This window comes from Alnus glutinosa, chromosome 4, assembly GCF_958979055.1.
Source record: "Alnus glutinosa chromosome 4, dhAlnGlut1.1, whole genome shotgun sequence".
NCBI lineage: Eukaryota > Viridiplantae > Streptophyta > Magnoliopsida > Fagales > Betulaceae > Alnus > Alnus glutinosa.
The window spans coordinates 6,115,606-6,138,105 of NC_084889.1; the positions used below are offsets into that span (position 1 = coordinate 6,115,606).

Here is a 22,500-nt window from a genome sequence, read left to right on the forward strand (position 1 = left end):
CACCTATATATATTTCAATGTGTGGCGTAGTCAGGCTGTCACGCTTGAAGGGCTTGTCATTGTTGTAGACCTATAAGGTCCGAACTCCATTTTTGTAAGTCTAACGATCCTCTTGGGGTACATTATATGGTTTCTCCTGCACCTCATCCTACATGGCATCCTTCTTTCATTTTATTTTTTTGTGAATTTTTTGGAATGTAATCAAATCTTTATATTGATTTTTTTATTTATTTACTATTAAGTAATAAAATTATATATGTAAACTTTTATATTTGGATTACTCTTTTAAATTAATGTGTTGACAAATATATAAATTTATATATATTTAGTGTAAGAAAAATAAAACTGCACTTACTTGAGATTATGAAGAATAATGATTATATTGAGCCCTAGTCAAATCTTAAACGAACTTGTGTCAAGACAGATTTAGTGAATTTACTAGCAAATCTTTTAGTATTATATGAAATATATAATTGTAGTTTTGTTGAAATGTTTATTTATTTTGTGTTCTATATTATTTATTTTAAAAATTTTAACTCTTCTTTTAAATTTCTCCATTGTGAATCAAATCCTAACTTTACCATGAGAAATGATAGACATCTCAAAATTTTTTTTTTCCAAAATTTGGTTCCAACATGACGTGTTACATCCTATAAGATTGTGTCACATTTTTCAAAATGATAGATCTCATAGAATTGTGACACATCATGTTGGAACGAATTTTGAAAAAAAATATTGGTATGTCTAACATTTTTCAAAATGTTGTCTAACATTCCTCCTTGACCATTGATAACAGTACACATTTTAGTAGTGATGTGATAAGTATCATGCGACATCCATATTTCAGTGCGGATGTAATGAGTGCCACGTCAATTACCCAACAACATTTTTTTTTAATATTATAAAAATTTATTAAAATGAGTTACTATATTGAATAATCAATAATCTCAAATTGGGTGAAACTTAATGTGGATGCTATAGAGATACATGTAGAGCATATAATCTTATAGTAAAGATGAGAAAATGTTTAGTGTAATTACTCTCTCTCTCTCTCTCTCTACAATAATCATGAAAGCACCCAATCTTTTGAAATAAATTAAAGAATGACGATTTTAGACCCCTCGTTTCAATAACCCTTGGCAATTCTTTGAACAATCTTTAGAACGGCATATTCCAGCTGCGACAATGAGTGTTTCTATTTGTGTGTGTGATTTTGAAGGGTCAAATAGTGTTGGTAGGGGCTTTATACCTTCAGAAAGATCTAAAAAAGAGAGGCCAAGGAAATTGAGCGTTGTTGGTCAGACAAGCTCAAGCTACGAAGGCTATGAAATGGGTTACAATGTGTCTGACAGAGAAGATGAGCTTCGTATACAAGAACCGTCTATGAGTAATGGCTCTAGCAAGAGATTTAAGATTTCCAAAAAGGTAGACAATTTTGATGAGTGGAAGTTCTTAATTATTGTTCATGCTCCTTGATTGTCGCTTTTTAACCTTTGTTGTACAGTTTTTTGATGATTGCAATGACGTTGATCATGCCTCTGTTCCGAGAAAGCTATGATCAGGTGTGTGGTTTATGAATCAAAACCCGAAAGATTTTGGTCAGGTTTTATTTTTTAGTATAAAATCTAGTGTTTTCTTGACTACTGTTTAGTGTGCGGTTTAATGATGTGTCAATATTTTATTGGAAAATGCTAAAAAAATAACAATTACACAATTCTTACACATCCATCACTCACATGGAGTGTGCCTATGTGGTGGTAAGCCCCATCTCATGTGAGTGATTGTTGCATACAAGTGTAATTGTTATTTTTCTATCACTATCCTATTTTATTATTGGCTGTAAACGTTAAATTTTACAATCCATCCTTATCGAATAAGCTCTCATATATTATATTATGTGAATCATGAAATTGGATAAGATCGACACCTTTCCTTACCAGCTCTCATATATTATAGCACGTGAATCATGAAATTGGATAAGACCAACACCTTTCCTTAACAGTGGCAGTTGCCATCCGAGCCCAACGGCTACGGCACGGGCTTTGACCCTTATACTTGCCTCCAATTGGCTGTACTTTTCTCTTTGTTCACATGATCAAGAAGAAAAACATAATTCTTGATCAGCTTCTTGGAAAAAGCCCCCAGAATGACATGACAAATGACAATCACTCGAATGTAAATTTGGAGACATTAATATTAGTGCTCCATTGTTTTAAGATATCTAGTAATCATGTATTATTATTAGCTAATTAACTAAATTTGTAATGCACATAAAGTTCTCTTTGAGATAATGATTTTTATCTAACAAATAACTCGATCCGATCGTGTCCTAATCATTTCAAATGGAGAAGATATATACAATCATTTTAGGTAGATTCACATAATTATTCTCTCTTTGTTTTTTATTTTTTATTTGAAAAAAGTAATTCAATATTATGACATAAAGGAAAAAGTAGTATTGAGTATTTTGTTTTTGAGTTGTCTGTAAATATTTTTATTTTAAAAGAAAAAAAGTTAGAAGGGAAATGAATATATTAACAAATAAATCGTGTTTTCAATAATAATTCTCTGAAAACAGTTTAAACAAACACGTTTTGTAACGTATTTTTTCATTATTTTTTTGGTTGTGGTCATATAATTAAAACAGAAAAGTATTTTTCAAAGTATGGAACCAATTAAGAAATTCCTTATTAACGTCTAATATAGAGACAAATAATCTTCTATTTAGCCAAAGAAAAACTAAACGAGAACATGCAAGCAACAATTAGTCCTCTATTAGTCTCCAACGGTAGCTCAATCGGCTTGGGACCACGTCTCATGAATCGTAAGTCACTAATTCGAATTCCTCCTCCCCTTCTTGTGTGGACATGTTAAAAAAAAAAACTATTAATCCTCTATTTTAGAGGGACTAGATCCTCTCTTGAAAGCAACTGGAGATGAACCGGTTCTTTAGAGTAATTCTAGACTTTAGGTCCGTTTGGGTTTGCGATTTCAAAAAGTATGATTTAAAAATAGCGATTTTAAAATGTGCGATTTGAAAAAGTGTTTTTTAAAAACGCAGTTAAACGTTTGGCAAAATTGCAGTTTGGCTTTTAAAATCGCAGGTTAGTCTTTTAAAATTCTGTATTTTTTTTAAAAAAACCCCATTGCCTGCGATTTGAAAATGTGATTTTTTGCGTTTTCAAATCGCAATTTTTTAAAACCGCAATTTCCAAACGGTTCATTTTCTGTGATTTGGTTTAAAGTCATATTTTTTGTTTAGAAAATCGCAATCCCAAACGCACCCGTTATACTTACATTTCTTTTGTGTCTCTTTAATAATGATGTGACTTTTAAAATTACCATGTGATTAAATTTCAATAATGACCAATCACAAATTCAACGGCAATTTTAAAAGCCATATCATTATTAGAGAGACCAAAAAAATAAAAATAAAAATGAGTATGACGTCTAGAATTACTCGGTTCCTTATAACATGAGGGTAGAATTTTAATTTTATTTAGACAATTCTACCCTCATGTCATAAGAAATGGCTTCTCTCTAATTGCTTTCAACGGGAGAGAATCCTAGTCTATTTAGCAAGAAATTCCTTATTGACATCTAATATAGAAAAAAGTAACCCTCTATTTAGCAGAAAAAGAAAAGAAAAGAAAAGAAATTTAGATAATTGTATTTCAGATATTAGTTTAGTCTTATTTTCTTTTCATAGCTGGAATGCCTTGAAAGTGTCTCGTAGTGCTAATTTTCGGACACATTATTTAGCTAAATGGGCCGCTTCCAATCATGTTTTTGGAAGCATTCCCATAGGATTTTCTATCTTCTCTTCCATTAAGATAAGAAGCGAGAAAATTCAACCTTGTAACCTTTTTTCCATATTCATTTAGAAAAAAAAAATTAGCAGGTTTGTCGTTTGCTGCAGAAAACTCGATCTAATCTGGTCAAAGTCCATCTTTTTTAATCGCATAATCCAATTCACTGGATCTGGAATATGGTCCCCAGCTAGCTAGCTGTTCGACAATGTATGGCAGCAGGTAAGGCAACACGGCATTGACATTTCTATATATATTTAAGGAGCTATTCCGGTTCTGCAGCTCTCTTTCTCAATTTTCTCTACTAAGTACTTGTCTCGCAACTTCTTCCATGGCCTTCCACGGAGCTTCTCCGTCGTCATCTTCCATTTCCCGGTGTGCTTACGATGTATTCTTGAGCTTTAGAGGCGAAGATACTCGCAAAGCTTTTACTGCTCATCTATACGAAGCTTTACGTCGAAACGGAATCAACACCTTCTTGGACGACAAACTTAGAAGCGGAGATGAGATTTCACCAGCACTTATCAAAGCCATTGAAGAGTCAGAGATTTCCATTATTGTACTCTCTAAAAACTACGCATCATCCCGATGGTGCTTGGACGAGCTAATGAAGATCCTCGAGTGTAAAAAAACAAGGAGGCAACAGGTTCTACCATTGTTCTATCATGTAGATCCGTCAGAAGTACGGAATCAAACCAATAGTTTTGGAAAAGCATTTGCTGAAATTAAAGAAAGGTTTAAGGATGATGAAATGAAGGTGCACAGATGGAAGATAGCTTTAACAGAAGTGGCCAATTTGTCCGGAAGGCCTTTGGGGAACAAGTATTTCTAACCACTCTTGTGCCTAGCTTCTTTGTAGATTATACTAGATTATTTTAATTTTTTTTTAGGGAACTTAGACCTTAGATTCTAGGGAACCTAGGCCTTTTAGATTTTAAGAGAACATAGACATTTTCAAACACAAAATTTGTGATTAATTCTACTTACTTTTTATTAATTGATCACACTTTAGATAAGAGATTACATAACTACACAATTCAAATTGAATCAAACTAAAAGACTTTGATAAACTCTGACAAGGAATAATAGAAACCTACTACTAAATGACTTTTGCACCGTGGTGCTATAAATAATTAAAAGACTCTGATTTAGAAAGATAACAATAACTATCTTTATAAGATACAGGAAAGATAACTGCAAGCTATCCTTATAAGATACAGAAAAGATAACTACAAGAGTTTCATAGGATATGTGCTTGTAAATCATGCCAACGTCTTCTATCTGCTGTAGAATTCTATTTTCATAACAAAGTACAAGTGCGTGAACTATTATTTTACATTTAAAAATGTCTACTTGTAATTAATCTTTTAAATGATTTGTTCAAGAATTAAACTCAGCCGATTCTTTTATTTTAGACGGTATAATTTGCTTAAATAACTTATTCATGACTTAATAATTGAAAATGAGCTTTCCATTAATTTGTTGCGGTATATATAGTTTTTGTACTACTAACTTTTCTTTCTAGTCCTATATATTTAATACATAATTAATTTCTTTTCTTTTAATGTGAAAGTAACTCATTAGATGTTTTGTTATCTTTTTGTATTGTTAGGAATGAACCTGAATTTATTCACGAAATCATTGAATGGGTGAATTCGATATTTGTAAACAAGGCATACTTTCAAGTTGCCCAGTATCCTGTTGGAATAGAGTCTCGTGTACAAGATGTGAAGTCACTTTTAGATATAGAGAAGAAGGACACTACATGCATGGTAGGGATTATCGGAATTGGTGGAATTGGTAAGACAACTATTGCCAAAGCCATCTACAACTCAGTTGCTTCTCAGTTTGAAGGTAGTTGTTTTCTTGAAAACATTAGAGAAACTTCCGCCCAAAAAGGTCTGATCCATTTGCAAAATAAACTTATTTCTACGATCTTAAGAGGTTCAAGTCTAATGGTTGACAATGTTGATCAAGGAATTACCTTGATAAAGAAGAGGCTTCGCCTAATAAAGTTACTTTTAGTTCTTGATGACGTGGATCAGTCAGTCCAATTAGAAAAGTTAGTTGGAAAAGGTGATTGGTTTGGCTTAGGAAGTAGAATCATCATAACAACAAAAGATAACCATTTACTTAGTGCACATGGAGTTGATTTAGCATATCGGATGAATGTGTTGGATCACAATGAAGCTATTCAGCTCTTTAGTTGGAATGCCTTTAAAAGTGATAAACCTAACGACGATTTTATGGAACTCACAGAACATGTAATAGGTTATGCTGGGGGCCTTCCACTGGCTTTAGTAGTGCTGGGTTCAGATCTGTATGGTAAAGGCTTGCATGAATGGAAAAGTGCATTAGATAGGTATAAAACAATTCCAAATAAAAAAGTTCAAGAAATACTCAGAATAAGTTATGATGGGTTGGAGGACACTGTTAAGGATATTTTTCTTGACATTGCATGTTTTTTCAAAGGAGAAAAAGTAGGTTATGTCAGTAAAATACTAGACAAGTGTGGTTTCTTTCCAGATTATGGTATAAAAGTGCTTGTGGATAGGTCTCTCGTATCTATTGATAAGGACTTTGAGACATTAATTATGCATGACTTGCTACAAGAAGTGGGTAGAGAAATTGTTCGACAGGAATCACCCAAAGAACCTGGCAAACGTAGTAGATTGTGGTTTCATGAAGATGTTCGTCATGTTCTAAAAGAAAACTCGGTAAGACTTATGTTAAAAATCCTTTATAATTTACATTTGTTTCTTTTTCATAAGTTAAGCTACTAGAAAAATATTCAATTTTTGCATTAAAAAATGCAGAAAAAATTACATGCAGATATATGTTTGTGTATACATATATGTTACACAGAACAATTAAATAAATATAATGAATTTAATTTAAAAAACCAAATTAAAATTATACCATAATTACAATAGAGTCTGCCTGTTAAATTGGTTGTGTTTTCATAAAAACATTTGTAAAATTTTGTTTTCAAGTAACAGGAAATTTATCACAACCTCTCTTGAGAATTAAAAAAATAAAAATTTTGCTTGAAGTTAGATGTTTATGGTTCTTCAAGGGTTTAATATTCATGTAAAATAGTGACGCTCATAATAAAAGGAGAACATGTGAGGTTAATCCCACATTGTGGGAAAAAAAAAAAAAATCAATTATAACTTTTAAATATTACAAAGTTTAAATTAAATTTTTGGAAAATATAGTTTTTTCAATAAAAACACATTTTTCAAAAAAAAAAAACCCACAAAATATTTTACAAAAAATAAAGTACAAAACTCTTTATAGAAAACATCCTACACCTACGTAATGGAATGTTTTGAAAATACATGGTCACTTTTTCAAGCGTGGAGGATGGTCTTATATATATAGAGAGAGAACATATGAGAATATATATATATATATTACGATTTTGCTGGTACACTTGACTATGTATACATTGTTTTGTTAGGGAACAAACAAAATTGAGGGCATATTGATCGATTTGCCTAAACAAGACTTGATACACTTGAGTTCCAAGGCCTTCAAGAAGATGAAAAGGCTGAGACTACTTATAAGTCGTAATGCATGCTTTTCTGAAGAGCCTAATTTTCTTTCTAATGAGTTAAGACTGCTTGATTGGCCTGAATATCCTGGAGAATCTTTTCCATCCAATTTTTGTGGAAAAAACCTTGTTGAGTTAAGTATGCCTCATAGTCACCTCAAGACGTTGGAGGGAGTCCAGGTAGAATTATTATTTTTAATGTTCCTTCCTTCAAGTTATGTTGTAAACTTTTTTAGAACTAATTTATTTCTTATTTTTCTTTCAGAATTTCCAAAACATGACATTTATGGATTTCAATGATTGTAAGTTTCTAAGAAAAATTCCTGACGTTTCAAGGATTCCAAATTTAGAGAAATTGACTCTTGATGGTTGCAAAAATTTAGTTGAGGTTCATCATTCTGTTGGATTCCTTGATAAGCTTGTTGTTTTGAGTCTTAAGAGATGCTCTAATCTTAGGAGTTTTCCGAGAAGCCTCAAGATGAGATCTCTCAAATTTCTTTTCCTTTCGGGTTGCTCAAGGCTTAAGAACTTTCCTGAAATTGAGTGTCAAATGGAATGTTTAGATTACGTTGACTTTCGAGATACTGGTATAGAGGAATTGCCTTCATCCATTGGGTACCTCACTGGGGCTAGCTATTTATATCTTAGCGGCTGCACAAACCTTACGAATCTTCCGGATAGCATTTATCAATTGCAAGATTTAAAGTATCTTTTTCTCGACGGTTGTTCAAAGGTTAATTTTCTAAAAATGGTAGAGGACAACAGACAATTCATGCCCACTATTGTATCCATAGAGGAATCTACAATTTCATCAGGGGCAGAATTACTCCAATTGTTGCCTTCGGCGAGTTCAAGCAATTCTAATGACGGTTGTTCCTCGGTAGCATTTCCGAAACTTCGACAATTGTACCTTGGTAGTTGTGCCCTATCAGAATCAAATTTCTTTAGGAAAGTTGATTGTGGCTCCGCATTGAACGTTTTAGATCTATCAGGAAGTGATATTGTTACCCTTCCTCCATGCATCGGAAGATTTGTTGGATTGAAGTCCCTTACTCTAAAAAATTGCAAGCAACTTCGAGAAATTCTAGGACTTCCACCAAATGTAGAATATGTGAATGCTAGCGGATGTGTGTCATTGGCAATATTTTTAGAAGAAGCTAGAAAATCTCATGAATTGATTCAACGTGATTGCCCTTCTAGTTTGGAATATCTATATCTATCAAATAGCGCTATTGTTAGCCTTCCTGCATGGTTCAACAGATTTGTTGGATTGAAGCGCCTTGCCTTGGATAATTGCAAGCAACTTCGAGAAATTTCAGAACTTCCACCAACTCTTGGATGGATTGACTTGTCTGATTGCCATGAACTACGAGAAAATATGGGGAATGATCTGCAAATTCGTTTATTGAGTGAGGTACCTCTCTTTTCACATATATATTTGTTAGTGAGTGCCTTGATTTGTGGGTCTTAATGATCACTAAAAATTTGCCATTATCTGTGTAATAGGGACAACTCGAAGACCATAAATTTGGTTGTATGTTTCCAGGAAATAAGATTCCAGACTGGTTCAGCAATCATAAAGAGGTTTTAAATAGTAATTCATGCAAAATAGATGTTAATGAGCCTGCACATTTGGATGATGATGAGGAGATCACAAGAGTTGCTTTCTCTGCTGTTATTGGAACAAAAGCAAATATCCCTGATGTACAAGATGAAGGTACTTTTGAAATTATCTTTGAAGTCATCAGTGATGGTGTAACAATATATTCTTCCATGGAAGATATCCCTGGTCGATTTCACTCAGATCATGTATGGTTGCATTACGATGTTCCAGAATCTTCAGAGCTAAAGGGGGATAATCTTCGAGTTACATTTAAGCTAAGCTCAACGTCAATGTTCTTTAAAAGTTGCGGATTCCATCTAGTACGACATAGATATGAAGAGAAAGCGGTAGATTTAATGCATGGATGCTATTCAACTTTCTAAGGGACATCGTGATGATGATGATGATTATGGCAACTTGGAATCCGATTGGCACCCACAACAAAAGAGGCATTCTTCAACCTTGGGCATTAGAAATATTTCAGATGCAGAGGATATGCCATATTGCCATTGGGAGAATCACAACTACACTAATTAAATAACCTTTGGCACTTCAACTCGCCACCTTCTTTTCACTTTTTTTTTTTCCTCTCTCTCTCTCTCTCTCTCTCTCTAAGTACCTAATAATGTTTGTTAATTTTGTTTTGGGTTGACTCTTGAATTGGCTTTAAGGGTCCTCATATATGATATTAAACGTACTATCATCACATTTTCATTTACACTTCCGACCTTTAAAAAGTGACATCATGGTCCTCTGAATTAGCACCGCGTGTCAAATTAGACATTTTAGCTTTTTTTCCCAGAATACCCTTGAAGTTATTAAAAAATAAGTATTTGAAAAAAAATATATATTAAGGGACTAATATGAAAAGAGCCACCCCTTTTCGGTATTTTTAGTTTTTTCCCCCTTTTTTTGGTTTAATGTTTTTCAAATGGCATTTTTCAAAAAAGTTTAAGGGTATTTTGGAAAAGTGTTTAATTTGACATGCTGTGGTAGTACGGGGCCCCAATGTCACTTTTTTAAGTTTGAAAGTGTAAATGAAAATGTGATAGTAGTTCCCGAGGTTAAAGTATGTTCTCCTCTTTTCTTTTTTTTTGTTTGTTTGTTTGTGAAAAAGTGTTTTAATATGAATTAAAGGGGAAAGAAGTTTTGAGTTTTTGGTGGTTAATAGTATCACACCAAAACCGTGTAAACTCCTATTTAATTTGGTTTGTTTTTAGACCTGTTTTTCTTTTAATTTGTGTGTTAACAGTAATATAGAAGGCGTGTTGGGGGAAGAAGATCGAGTACACCAAAGCTCTGAAATAATTTTGAAGATATTTAAGACTAAAAAGGAGAGCAATTTTGAGACACATTTATGTGTATAAAAAGGTCATGTAAACTTCTGTAGATTTATATATCTACCAATAGGGTCGTTTCTTGGATAGGCCTAGGGTTGATTAACCAAAACAAACAATGGCCAATTGGGTTGCTCGGTTCTCGGTTTATATTAAGGGGAGTGATCCTTACACTCACACTACACAACAATGACACAACACCAATGTTAGAATCTAAATGTGTTTGCTTTATTTTGAGGAGAGTAAAAAGAATACAAATTAAATAATGCGATAAATGTTGTAGAATATGCAGATGGGTTGCATGCATGCAAGACATCAAAGTAAACTAAACCCCAGAAGCAATATCTTTCTATATATATATCATTGCCATTGACATGATGGCTAGCTAGGAACTAAGTAGTGCATGCATGATTCTGTCAAACTTGGTATTGGGAACGTACGTACCTTTTGAAACACATCAATATTACAGTGAAAAGTCATCTGGTTCCCTTTGGGAGTTTGGGTGATCGTTCGTTAGAATCCCCTCCTGGCCTCCTAGGGCTTTTTTAAAATGGTTAGATGGTGGCCGCTAGCTTGTACTTACAAGTTAAAAACTAGAGAGGTCAATGAAGGAGAAGCTTATGCCCACTAATTAAGTTAGCTTCCACTCTAATTGGGTTCAAATCTCTACTTTTAGAAGGGATTCTCTCCTTACAATTATGGGCCACTTGTTACTATAAGAATTGAAATCTTTATCATAAATAAGGATTGGAATTTGGATTGGGTTACCCTAAGTGAATGAATTTGATTATAATCAAATTAGATCACATTTGAATAACGTAATAGAGTCTTGTAACAATCATATTAAAAATAAATAAATATTAAAGCACAATGTAACCCTATTGAGCTAGCTAGTCCCTATATATTGGTGTACATAAGTGTCTAACAGTACTGAATCACCCGTAAATCATTTGTCTCTATTTTAATTTATTTCTTTTGCGTTTCTAGCCACTACAAAAAAACATGCAATTAGCCACGTGGCTACCGTAGCCGTTACTGTAGCCACGTGGCCAATTAGCCACGTGTATTAATTACACGTGGCCAATTAGCCACGTGTAATAAATACACGTGGCTAGATGACAGTTAGCCACGTGTATTAATTACACGTGGCTAATTGGCCACGTGTAATTAATACACGTGGCTAAAATATTTATTTATTTTTTTTATAATTTTTTATATTTATATTTGTAATTGGCCACGTGTATTAATATTCGTGGCCAAGTAGCCACGTGTAATAAATACGCGTGGCTAAAATATTCATATTTTTTTAATAATTTTTTATATTTATATTTGCAATTGGCCACGTGTATTAAATACATGTGGCCAATTGTTTTTGAAAATATATTTAAAATATAAATATAAAATAAATAAATAAATAAATATATATATATATATATATATATATATATATATATATATATATATATATAAAATAAAAATATATTTAAAATGTAAATAAAAAAGAATTTGTGCAGGTAGGTGCGCGGGAGTTGTCCCGCGCGCCTACCTGCACCAGTTTTGAAATATATATATATTCTCTCAAGCTCTCAATTCTCTCTCTTTCCGTTCTCTCTCTCTCTCTCTCTCTCAGTGTTCTCTCTCTCTCCCTCTTGCTCGTTCCGTTCTCTCTGTTCTCTCTCTCTCTCTCAGTGTTCTCTCTCTCTCTCTCTCCCTCTCGCTCTCTCTCTCAGTGTTCTCTCTCTCCCTCTCACTCGCTCTCTCTCTCTCTCTCCCTCTCTCTCTCTCTCTCTCTCTGTATTGCTCTCTCTCTCCGTCAGACGCGCACCACCAGCCAACTCTCCGTCAGGCGCGCACCACCGGCTAGCTCCCCGACCACCGTGTGGCCGGCCTTCCCGACGTCGACGTCTCTCTCTTTGTCTCTAATACCTCTCTCTCTCTGTCTCTCTCACTCTCTGTCTGTCTCACTCTCTATATCTCTCTCTCACTCTCTGTATCTCTCTCACTCTGTCTCACTCTCTGTTCTCTGTATCTCTCTCACTCTCGACGTCGAAGGAAAAAAAAAAAAGAAAAAAAAGAAGACTCCAGAATATTAAGTATATGTGGCCCAAAAAAATATAATTTTTTTTTTAAAAAAAAAAAAAAAAAATACATTTAGCCGCGTGTATTTTAATACACGCGGCTAACCCAAAAAATATAATTTTTTTTTTAAAAAAAAAAAAAATACATTTAGCCGCGTGTATTAAAATACACGCTGCCAATTGTTAACCACGTGTATTTTAATACACGCGGCCAACTGTGCAGTTAGTGTTACCCGGATCCGCCACGTGTATTTACGTGGCCACTTGCACGTGGCCAACAGTTCGCCACGTGTACAGTGACCGTACACGTGGCGAACTGCAAGTGACAAAAAACAATTTTTTTGTAGTGAACTAATTAATTTCTCATTTTATTATGAATTTCTTTATGGTATCAAAGCGCCATCTACTAACACTAGTCTTTGAACCATTATGGCCATCTGGATTCTTGTTTTTCTTCGAATTTTTTACCTCGGATTCTTATCTTGAAGAATCCTATCAAGCTTTTGCTCATATCAACCAAAAAATCATTGGCCGATCAACACAACGCTACAAAAATTAACCAAATGTGATGTTGTACGCACCCACATGAGCCACCAAAAGCTTCTGCCAATCATGCCACAAGCCTCGATGCACTGGTACCTTCATCCTTCTCTGTTCATGTTGTTTAGAACAGACAAGAATGAAGGTACCAGCACGTGGAGGCTATAATTGACATGTCGTTTAAGTGGGTCAAAAACCCCTAAATGATTGGTCGTTTAGCTCCTACAAAAAAAAAAAAAAAAAGATTTTCTTCTTCTTGTTTAGGCGATTCAACAAATTTGACCCCTCACTTATTTTAAAAGCTTAAACTAATAAAATATAAGAAGATAAATTTAATTATTCGACTTAATATATTTCTACTTTACGTGTCATACATGATACATGGTTATGCTCAGGAGTCCATTGGTTCTTTTTTTATTGAGTTAAAGGTGAGGTGACCCATTATTACCTTTTCTTTTTATCATTGATTTAGATGTATTCCCTCGTCTTATTCTACAAGGGGAGAAGATAAAAGCCCTTCATGACATAAAAATTACTCCTTATAGATGATTTGGTAATTTTCAATCCAGCCAAAAAGGACGAGCTGCATATTGGAGGACCATATTCCATACTGTCGGGTGCTTGAGGCCTGATAGCTTAGAAAGCCTAATGAGACTTGAAAGATGTTCATACCAGCATAGTGGAAGGCCATATACACATACACTCTTTTACCCCTTTCGGCTAGCTTTTCTCTCCCTCCTCATGGCTTTAGTGATTTGGGTGTCATGGTGCTTTTGCTTCCCGTTTCAAGATCGACGGCCTTCTGATCACTCATACCCTATTTTGCAGGAGGAGCTCCACTGAGACGAGGCTTGAAGTCATTATGGAGGTTCCTTTAATTTGCACCAACATATGTATCATCAAATCCTAAATCCTTACTATAAAATTACTAGTATATTTTCTTGAGGGCCATGAACAAATGAAAGCTTTCAAAAAAAATTAAAGCAGGAAATAAATGTCCCTTATAAATGAACACATGGAAAAATCTCAGCCAACAAACTAATAACAATATATATATATATATATATATATATATCAGTATTAGAGGTGCACATGCGGATGCGAACGGGTTAGCAAAAATACTATCCACAAATGCGAATGCGGATATCGAGTTTGAGATATGCAGATGCCGTTATTAACCGCATATGCATACCCTTTATATGTAATATAGTTTAATAAATTCGTCAAAACAACTTTGTTTTTCTGTTTAATAACAAAATGATGTTATTTTGAATTAGGTATAGGTTATGTTTACATTAGTTTGGTTGGATGTGTTGCTTTCCCCTTTAACACTTAGGCAAAAAAGTAAAAGTAATGTTAAATCAATATATTTTCAAAAGATTAAGACTTTAAAAAATAAAAATAAAACAAACAAAAAATACTAAAAATCGACTTAAATTATTTTCAATTTTTTTTTTTTTTTTTTAAATAGGCAATATTAGATTCCTAAAGAATGCCTAAAAGATTAAAATAAGCCCAAAATGCCCATTACATAATACGCGAATATCGGATAATAACCACAACTGTGCAGATGCGGTTAATAAAAATATTATGCGAATATGTAAAAGTAATATTCGCATTTTGTAAACACAGTTGCGATTATTGTAAATAATTGCATCTGCATGTATACCCTAATTAGTATCTCCAAAGCTTTTAAGAATACTTCATTTGTTAATGTTTTTTTAGAGGGTATTTTTTATTTTTGAAAAATATTTTAATGTGATATCAAAATGAAAATAGGTTTATGTATTTTATATTTTTAATTGTTTCTTAATATTTTTATTTTGAAATTGAGAAAATAGAAAGAGAAAAGAAAGAAAGATTCACACAAACCAGAAAAAATAAAAAAACAAAAACAAAAAATTAACCTCCGCCAACAACACTCACTCTCTTTCTCAGACAAACTATTACTATTACCTCCAACTACCACTTTCCTTAAACAACACTCACTCTCTTTCTCTCTCCTCTGACTGCACTATGCGGTGGCCGGCGCCGCCAGGTCTCGGCGTCGCCGCCATGTCCTACGTGGCGATCGACTACCTCCGCCATATATCGCCCGCATGGCACGAGCGTCTTCAGCCAGCACTCTGGTCCCTACTTGCTCTAATCGCCGTCATTCGCGTCCCTTTCTACAAGCACTGGTCCTCTGAGTTTCGCGCGGCCATACCCTTCGTCGCTTCCATGATCTTCATGCTCTCAGCTCTCCTCTTCGAGGCTCTCTGCGTGCGCTTCGTCACCGCCGTACTCGGCCTCGATTGGCAACGGTAAGCAGTTGCATTCCCGTGTGTATCTCTGCTGGTATATATGTTTTGTTTTTGAGCTCGAAAGAGGGCGACCCAGATGATAAATCAGTGAAAATCTGAAGCTCAGTTTGTTGTGGGTTTTTCATTGCGTGAAATTATGTGGGCCAAGTTACTGTTGTTCCTTACCTTTTGTTTTATTTATGGTCGCTCAAGCTTAAATTGTGTTCTTCTACTGCATTTTGTTAGATTATGAGGTTCTGTGAAATATGAACATGGGATTCAGATTTGATTTCTAGCCAAGTTTGTGGACAATTGGGTATAAGGAATTGTTTGAACTTTTGTAGGATTTGATCTGATCAGATATATTTGGAAAATGGTTGGGATCAGAAATGCTAGATTAGGATAAAGCATTAATAAAGACGATGACTACATTATTCACTGACGGAAATAAATGTTGTTATTAATTACTCTTATAGGAACCGTGTCTCTGTTAGATTTTGTTGCTATAACAATAGCAAGTGATTAAGGGTAACGGATTTGGTATGCAAACACCTGTTTCAGGTCCGGGATATTTTGCTTCTTTCCATTTTTGGGTTAGTCAGCCATAGCCTCAAAGTTAGATAGCAGAGTATCATCTAAGTATGACTACTTCAATTAAGGTAAGATAGCATCGTCATTGGACTTCTTCTGACATTATGTGCGAAATATTGAAGATAGACTGTTTATTGTAACTTCTTTTGGATTTTACTGGCAATTGCTTTGTTGGTTGGGGATCCCACCTCATAACGTGGACGTCATTATTTCGAATCTCCCCGGCTTTTGGGACCAAACTCACTCATCCAAAAAAAAAAAAAATTTAATTTTTTTTGTGGCCAATCATGCAATGAATGCACATGCATGTCTTAGAGGATTTTGATGTGAGGTTCAAGATCTTGTTGACTCAAATGCTTAAGTGATGTTTTGCACCATGTATAGATCACAGTCACTTACGAGCTTATTGGAGAACATCACGAATGTGAGATTTCCCAATTGCACATTTCACGAGTTCTAATGTGAAAGTTAATGCTTTCTGCCAACTTGTCGCTCGTATATCAGGGAATTCTAGGGACGACACCTTTAATTTCCCATGCTATTGCTGCGTTAGCTATTAGCTAAAAGTTAAACAATGATATTATTATTATTATTATTATTATTATTTGTTTTGAAGTGAACAATGGGAATATTGACAGGCTTCTTAACATTTTACAGTGATACACCTCCTCTTCCTGACACTGGCCAGTGGTTACTCCTGGCACTGAACGAGAAACTTCCTCATCGCATAGTTGAGATACTGAGAGCTCGTATTATTGGACTGCACCATTTCCTGATGCTGTTTATGATGCTGGCTTTCTCTGTACTGTTTGACTCTGTAAAAGCTCCTGGCCTTGGGCTAGGTGCAAGATACATGTTCACCATGGCAATTGGCCGTCTTCTTCGAGCCATAACTTTTGTATCTACCATTCTGCCATCAGCCAGGCCTTGGTGTGCTACTGCTCGGTTTAGAGTTCCTGGATATCCTCATCGTTGGGCTCAGAAATATTATGTCCCTTACGCTTCAGATGCTAATTCTATTCGTCAGTTAATACAAATGGATTTAGCTTATGGTATGTTCTGTGTATTAAGTTCATTTGCTTCTGTAGATTTTGCATGGTTGGAATCTTATTTACTTGACCCTCTAACTCGGATTTGGTGTGCGCTGTGTGTTGATTTTATTTTTCTACCTACTTTATGTTGACCGAATTTTATGAATTAGTAACACTCTGTATGCCTTGTTTAATGTCACTAAGCTTTACTGTGTGGCATCAGATCATCCAGATTCATAAGAAAATATTAAGATTTAAATGAAATATATTTTCGCGACTTTCTTAATGGGTCCTCACTATGTGCCCATGTCTGCAGTAATGAGGCACCTCATATACCTCTTTTTGTACCAATTCAAAACACGCCATTCAATATTCTGCCAGCGGCTTCCTCACACCTCAAACTAATTTACCAAAAAAAAAAAAAAAAAAAAAAGAAAGAAGAAGAAGAAAAGATCCCAGTTATCCTTTAGTTATAGGTCTGAGATTACTCAGCAAACCACAAGTTATGGGAGGTTTTTTTAGGTATGGTGAGTCAAGATTTCTGATTGTGTAATTCTTTATAATTATGTTCTTTTATTGGGATTAATATTTGTAGAAAGGTCTTGAAGCATTTCTATAAGTTGGATTTTTGTGTTGGGAATGTGATGATACTGTATATTTTAGACTATTTTCTTCATGATCCTATAGATTTTCCTCTATAGCCATGTTTCGCTGTAGTGGAAGTGGTGCATGTTAACATTTCTTTTCTTCTATTGCAGCTGATACTGGAGGATACCCTAGTGAGTACCAACCAGATTGGGGTTCAATGAGCTTCCTAATTGATTTCCTGCGCCCAACTGCCTCAGAGGGATCTTCATGGTTCAGTCTGCTAAAGAAAGCTGGAGGCGGCTGCAATGACCTCATATACAGTGGCCACATGCTTGTTGCCGTACTGACGGCTATGGCTTGGACGGTAGAATTTATAATATGTTGTATTGTCACCAGTTTAAAAGGACTGAGGAGTTACTGATTCTTCTCGGCCTCTTTATATCTTATACACGGTTGCAGGAAGCTTATGGAGGTTTTAGCTCAGCTCTTATATGGCTTCTTGTAGCGCACAGCGCCCAGAGAGAGATACGAGAGCGTCACCATTACACTGTTGACTGTATTGTGGCCATATACGTAGGCTTCCTCCTCTGGAAAATGACAGGTTTTATCTGGCCTCCCAAGGATGTTTCCCGAGTAAGAAGGCTAACTAGGCTAGAGAAAATTCAAGGTAGACTAATCCAAGCTGCCAAGGACTCGGACATGGAGAAAGTGAGGGAGCTTCTCGAAGAGGTGGAGATAGGCAGTGAAGAGAGTCAGAACAAAGGCCCAAGCAGGGCTATGTTGGTGCTTGCTTGTGCAATCATTTTCTCTGCTCTAACCATTGTTCTTCTGGCCTTAACATGGACGAGCGATGGATGATTTTCTTTAAACATAATTGCCATGCTTCAGCACTGTACTTCTATTTTGTGTAAACCCTTTCTTCTATTTTGTGATAGCTATTTTTGTAGGGTATTCGTATTTGAGGCTCTTCTGTGTACTGAATTCTTGTCGGGGGTTTCATAAGCTTTATTTGTTTTTTCTCCACTTTTAGAAATATTTTGTCTGTTGGGTAGGGACTAGTGTCCTCTCCAATTAAGGAACCAATTTAATGAATTTCATTTTACAGCATTTAATTGTCTATATTTTGTGGCCGAATCTAATCTGGATTATTAATTTGAGGGGAAATTTTACTTCATATTCTTGAACTTTCATTACTTTTGTAATTTTCGTTCTGAAGTTAAAAAAATTCTTAATTTAATATATCAAATTTTCAATTTTTTGTAATCTCATCATTCTCGTTACGGTTTGGAATTAAATCATACGGTCAAATGGTAAAATGACCGTCATATTCCTATAAATTTTATATTTTACAAATTACTCTTAAATTACAATTAATTTGTTTTAAATATATATATTGGAAATTTTTCACCTCTCTATTAGGATTTTACGGAAAATCTTAACAGAAAGTGATGTTGTAAATTTTTTAAAATTTGATACACTAAATTTTAATTTTTTTAACTTTAGATCGAAGATTATAAAAGTGATGAAAGTTTAAGTGAATTTTTTCCTTATTTTTAACTAGGAAGTAGATTCCACGCTTTTAAAGACGCCTGGGATAAACATTCTCCGTGAAGATGGGAGGAACAACCTACTGTCATCGAATCTAATCTTCTTCAACGCCACGTAACAACCAATTTTCTTCATCACACATCGGATGGTCAGGTCAACCTCTGCCTCACTACCAAAAATTTTCCAGCCGTAGGATCTAAATAATATACTTGTCCTAATAATCCAACGGTCACCAATGCAGTCGTCCTAAGAAAATCTAACGCCAAGGAGAGTGCTAGATAGTGTATGTTGCTTGCGCACGCTCTCGCTCGCTCGCTCGCTCCCTTTATTTGTTTCTTTTCTCGGATATCAGTTTCCCCTCTAAACAGACAGATATTTTCGTTTCGTTTTGTTTCCGATTATCCAAACGGTAGCCAAGTTTTTCCGTGGAGATTCTTCTTGAGCTCTGCTTCAAATGGCGGTTTCAGTTTCGGCATCTACGATTGCTTCGTTGAATTCGGGGCTCTCTAATCGTTTGGCGACTTCGTCTTACTCGTCGAACTTATCTTCGTCGTCCTCTCTCCAGTTTCCTCTACAGCTCCGGCGAGTTCGAATCGGGACCGCGGGGCTGTGCTCTCCCTCGGGGGCTCGAGTCCTTCCTCTGGTAACGATTTCGAGTTTTGTGGACCTTATGTTCTGTTTGTTTCCCTAGAAAATTCGAAAGAGTAACGGATAGTTTATAATCCTTCTATTTCTGGAAAACTACGGGATGCTTCTTCCTTTTCATTTTTGCGATTCGTATTTCGTTGTAGTTATGCTGAATTCTTGTATTCCTTTGGCTAAAATATGCCAGATCGAGCTGTTCTTTGGTTGGAAAATTTTATGGCAATGGGCCTTGTTACTTTATAAGCTCATTTGGGATTCTTACATATATGTTCTTGTTGCCCGGGTTCTAAGAATACGAGGATGCCAACTTAATTGAGGAAAATAACTGCTCACTAGTTCAAGTTAATGTTCTCGGAAACAAGAAGCGAAATAAGTGTATGGTTGAAATTAAGGTGACATTTAAGCGAGTTGCGTTTGCTTGGATATAAATGAGAGCTAACAGCTTGATACTTTGTGATTTGAGATGTTTATCAACTAATGCCTCTGCAATCTTGATGCTATGAATTGGACATGATACTGTATGATGAAGTGGAGTTAGCCTCAGACATCCATTCCAGATTTGATATTGCATGACATGCATGATTCCAGACCAAAGAATTTTATCAAAACCCTTTGACTGGTTTTTCAGGTTCTTAATACTTGCAGAGAAGGCTTTTTCTGTGGCTATATTTTGGTACTTAGTAAAAAAAAATCTTCATTTGTTTTGAAATTTGCTGGTCTAATATATTAGTTTGTCTAAGCAATGATGCATACAAATATTCTTTAGCTTTCTTTCTAGGAAGTACTGAATCTTGTTTTGACTCATAATGTAGTTTTTCCTAATAAATTCCCAATTATTCAGTTAGAGGCAGTTCCAGTTAACTTGTCTAGATCTCATGGCCATAGGGTTAGGGATCATTTAACTGGTAATCAGCTGTCAAAAGTCAACAATCAGAAGTGTTTCGACACTTTTAGAATGTCAATTCTGATATGAATTTTTCTTTTTCATGTTTCTCATTCTTCATTTGTCTTACAGGTACCGAAGTTTTTGAAAAGATATTTGATGGTTGTTTTAGACGCCCCTATATAAGGGAATTCGCACATTTAGTGCAAACTTTTATCACTTGAATGACTCTCATTTTTCTATGTATGGCTATGATTGGTCGGTTAATGCTCATTTAATCCTTTTTTTTTTCTTTTTTGAATTATCCAGTTCTTGAAAATTGTAGGAAACCTTTTCTTGTACTGATACGAAATTTTATAGATATCAGTATATTGGATGCAACAAAGCAGTTATTTTAACTGTAAGTTTGAACTGCTCTTCTGAAACAACAATTGACATATGCAGCCACAAATTTTTCCTGTAGGTCAAAGCCAAGAACCAAACATTTTCCTCCCTTGATGATTTGCTTTCTAATTCTGACAAACCTGTATTGGTTGACTTCTATGCAACCTGGTATGTTCTTCCCCGCTTATCTGTACTTTCCTTTTGTTCTGTTTGCATATTTGCCAAAGAAGGATCATAAGCTGAGATGGTATCTGACCATGTTGCCAACCTATCTTATGACCTGAAATGATAATGTTCAAAATCACTTAATTTGAAAGTTTTATAAGCTTTTGCACCCTAACTCTAATACTATGGTTGTCTTGTGAGTGAACCATGATTCCTGACGAAGGTAGTAATTTTTCTCCCAATAGGCTACTGAATTGGGTGAAGCTCTGAGTCAGAATTCATTATTCTGAGTGACCTCTAGGCTAGCAAATATTGATCAGGAGAATATGATTAAACTGAAAATGAGTAATTCAAGCTCTGGTTTCCAGGTGTGGTCCTTGTCAATTCATGGCTCCTGTCCTCAATGAAGTCGCTTCTCAGCTGAAAGATAAGATCCAGGTGGTGAAGATCGACACCGAGAAGTACCCTAGCATTGCTGATAAATACCGAATAGAAGCTTTGCCTACTTTCATCATATTTAAGGACGGAGAACCATGTGATCGCTTTGTGAGTTGAATTTGCATCTCTCTTGCTCAGTTGCTCTCATGTGGGAGTCTAACTTTTTCCACCCTAGGATGTTTGTGCTCTAACTTATGACAATGCATAGAAATCTCATCTTTTTTTAATGGGCCACGAAAGTCTCATCTTACACTAGTAAAAGGCCCCCTTTTTTCAGATATTTTAATTTTATATTTATTTGGTCCCATTAGAGTAACTGTGTAATTGCTTTTAATAGTCGAGTTTGGACAAATCAAGGGTCTGTTGCTTAGCAACGATTTCTTTCCTTTATGCGGTAGGTTAAGTTGTTGAGAATATTTGGTATTACATGCCAATTTTTAGTTTAAGCCACTGATAAAATAAGTTGGCACCATTTAACTCAAATACCCCCCTCTCTTTTTCTGTCTTTATATATGTTGATTGTGAACCAGAGTATTGGTTTAATTTTTTCAGGAGGGCGCTTTGGCTGCAGATCAGCTCATCCAACGCATTGAGAACTCTCTGAAAGTTAAGCAATAGTTGAGGTGAACCTTTTTTTTTTCTTTCCCGCTTTTGTCAAGCTTACATTCCGAATGACACTATATAGTTAATCTGTTCTTTTTGTCTCATCACTGTTCTTCTCTGTGTTCTTTCTTTTTCTCATTCTCTTTCTCCCCCCCTTAGATTGGAATATTGGATTTGATAAATGAAGAATGCACAGGAAATTGCTAGCCTTCTTTGAGCGCTCCCTCTCCAATTTTTTGTATCTGTCGTTGTAACCAAAAAATGTGACGTGTAAGGGCCTTGTTATGTTACCCTGGATTATGTTAAATTAAGCCAAGTCAAACAAACATTGATTACAGATTGTTTGGACTACAAGGGATCTGCACAAAAGTTGCGTACGTATTGAAATTTTGATGAGAAAATTTAAAATTTTTCTTTTT

General features: G+C 35.0%; 3 protein-coding genes across 3 annotated transcripts; all 3 read left to right on the forward strand.

Moving 5' to 3' along the window:
- The first annotated feature begins 4,080 nt into the window (after window positions 1–4,080).
- On the forward strand, window positions 4,081–10,040 carry LOC133866624 (disease resistance protein RUN1-like). Its single transcript, XM_062303211.1, has 5 exons — window positions 4,081–4,631; window positions 5,422–6,526; window positions 7,273–7,545; window positions 7,631–8,779; window positions 8,872–10,040. The coding sequence occupies exons 1-5, from the start codon at window positions 4,141–4,143 to the stop codon at window positions 9,349–9,351; spliced, it is 3,498 nt and encodes a 1,165-aa protein (XP_062159195.1). The 5' UTR covers window positions 4,081–4,140; the 3' UTR covers window positions 9,352–10,040.
- A 4,786-nt stretch (window positions 10,041–14,826) lies between these two features.
- LOC133867280 (protein PHLOEM UNLOADING MODULATOR) lies at window positions 14,827–18,522 on the forward strand. The gene is made up of 4 exons (XM_062303998.1): window positions 14,827–15,226; window positions 16,454–16,848; window positions 17,586–17,779; window positions 17,875–18,522. The coding sequence occupies exons 1-4, from the start codon at window positions 14,940–14,942 to the stop codon at window positions 18,271–18,273; spliced, it is 1,275 nt and encodes a 424-aa protein (XP_062159982.1). The 5' UTR covers window positions 14,827–14,939; the 3' UTR covers window positions 18,274–18,522.
- A 748-nt stretch (window positions 18,523–19,270) lies between these two features.
- Window positions 19,271–22,500, forward strand: LOC133865425 (thioredoxin Y1, chloroplastic). Its single transcript, XM_062301833.1, has 5 exons — window positions 19,271–19,606; window positions 20,955–21,043; window positions 21,409–21,586; window positions 22,031–22,101; window positions 22,241–22,500. Exons 1-4 carry the CDS (start codon window positions 19,418–19,420, stop codon window positions 22,094–22,096), a joined length of 522 nt encoding a protein of 173 aa, XP_062157817.1. The 5' UTR covers window positions 19,271–19,417; the 3' UTR covers window positions 22,097–22,101; window positions 22,241–22,500.

Coding starts and splice junctions, on each gene's coding strand:
- LOC133866624 (XM_062303211.1), top strand. CDS start 4,141: ATGGCCTTCCACGGAGCTTCTCCGTCGTCATCTTCCATTTCCCGGTGT. Junction 6,527..7,272: donor ATGTTCTAAAAGAAAACTCG/GTAAGACTTATG, acceptor TTGTTTTGTTAG/GGAACAAACAAAATTGAGGG. Junction 7,546..7,630: donor AGACGTTGGAGGGAGTCCAG/GTAGAATTATTA, acceptor TTTTTCTTTCAG/AATTTCCAAAACATGACATT.
- LOC133867280 (XM_062303998.1), top strand. CDS start 14,940: ATGCGGTGGCCGGCGCCGCCAGGTCTCGGCGTCGCCGCCATGTCCTAC. Junction 15,227..16,453: donor CTCGGCCTCGATTGGCAACG/GTAAGCAGTTGC, acceptor AACATTTTACAG/TGATACACCTCCTCTTCCTG. Junction 16,849..17,585: donor ACAAATGGATTTAGCTTATG/GTATGTTCTGTG, acceptor CTTCTATTGCAG/CTGATACTGGAGGATACCCT.
- LOC133865425 (XM_062301833.1), top strand. CDS start 19,418: ATGGCGGTTTCAGTTTCGGCATCTACGATTGCTTCGTTGAATTCGGGG. Junction 21,044..21,408: donor GTTGACTTCTATGCAACCTG/GTATGTTCTTCC, acceptor TCTGGTTTCCAG/GTGTGGTCCTTGTCAATTCA. Junction 21,587..22,030: donor GAGAACCATGTGATCGCTTT/GTGAGTTGAATT, acceptor TAATTTTTTCAG/GAGGGCGCTTTGGCTGCAGA.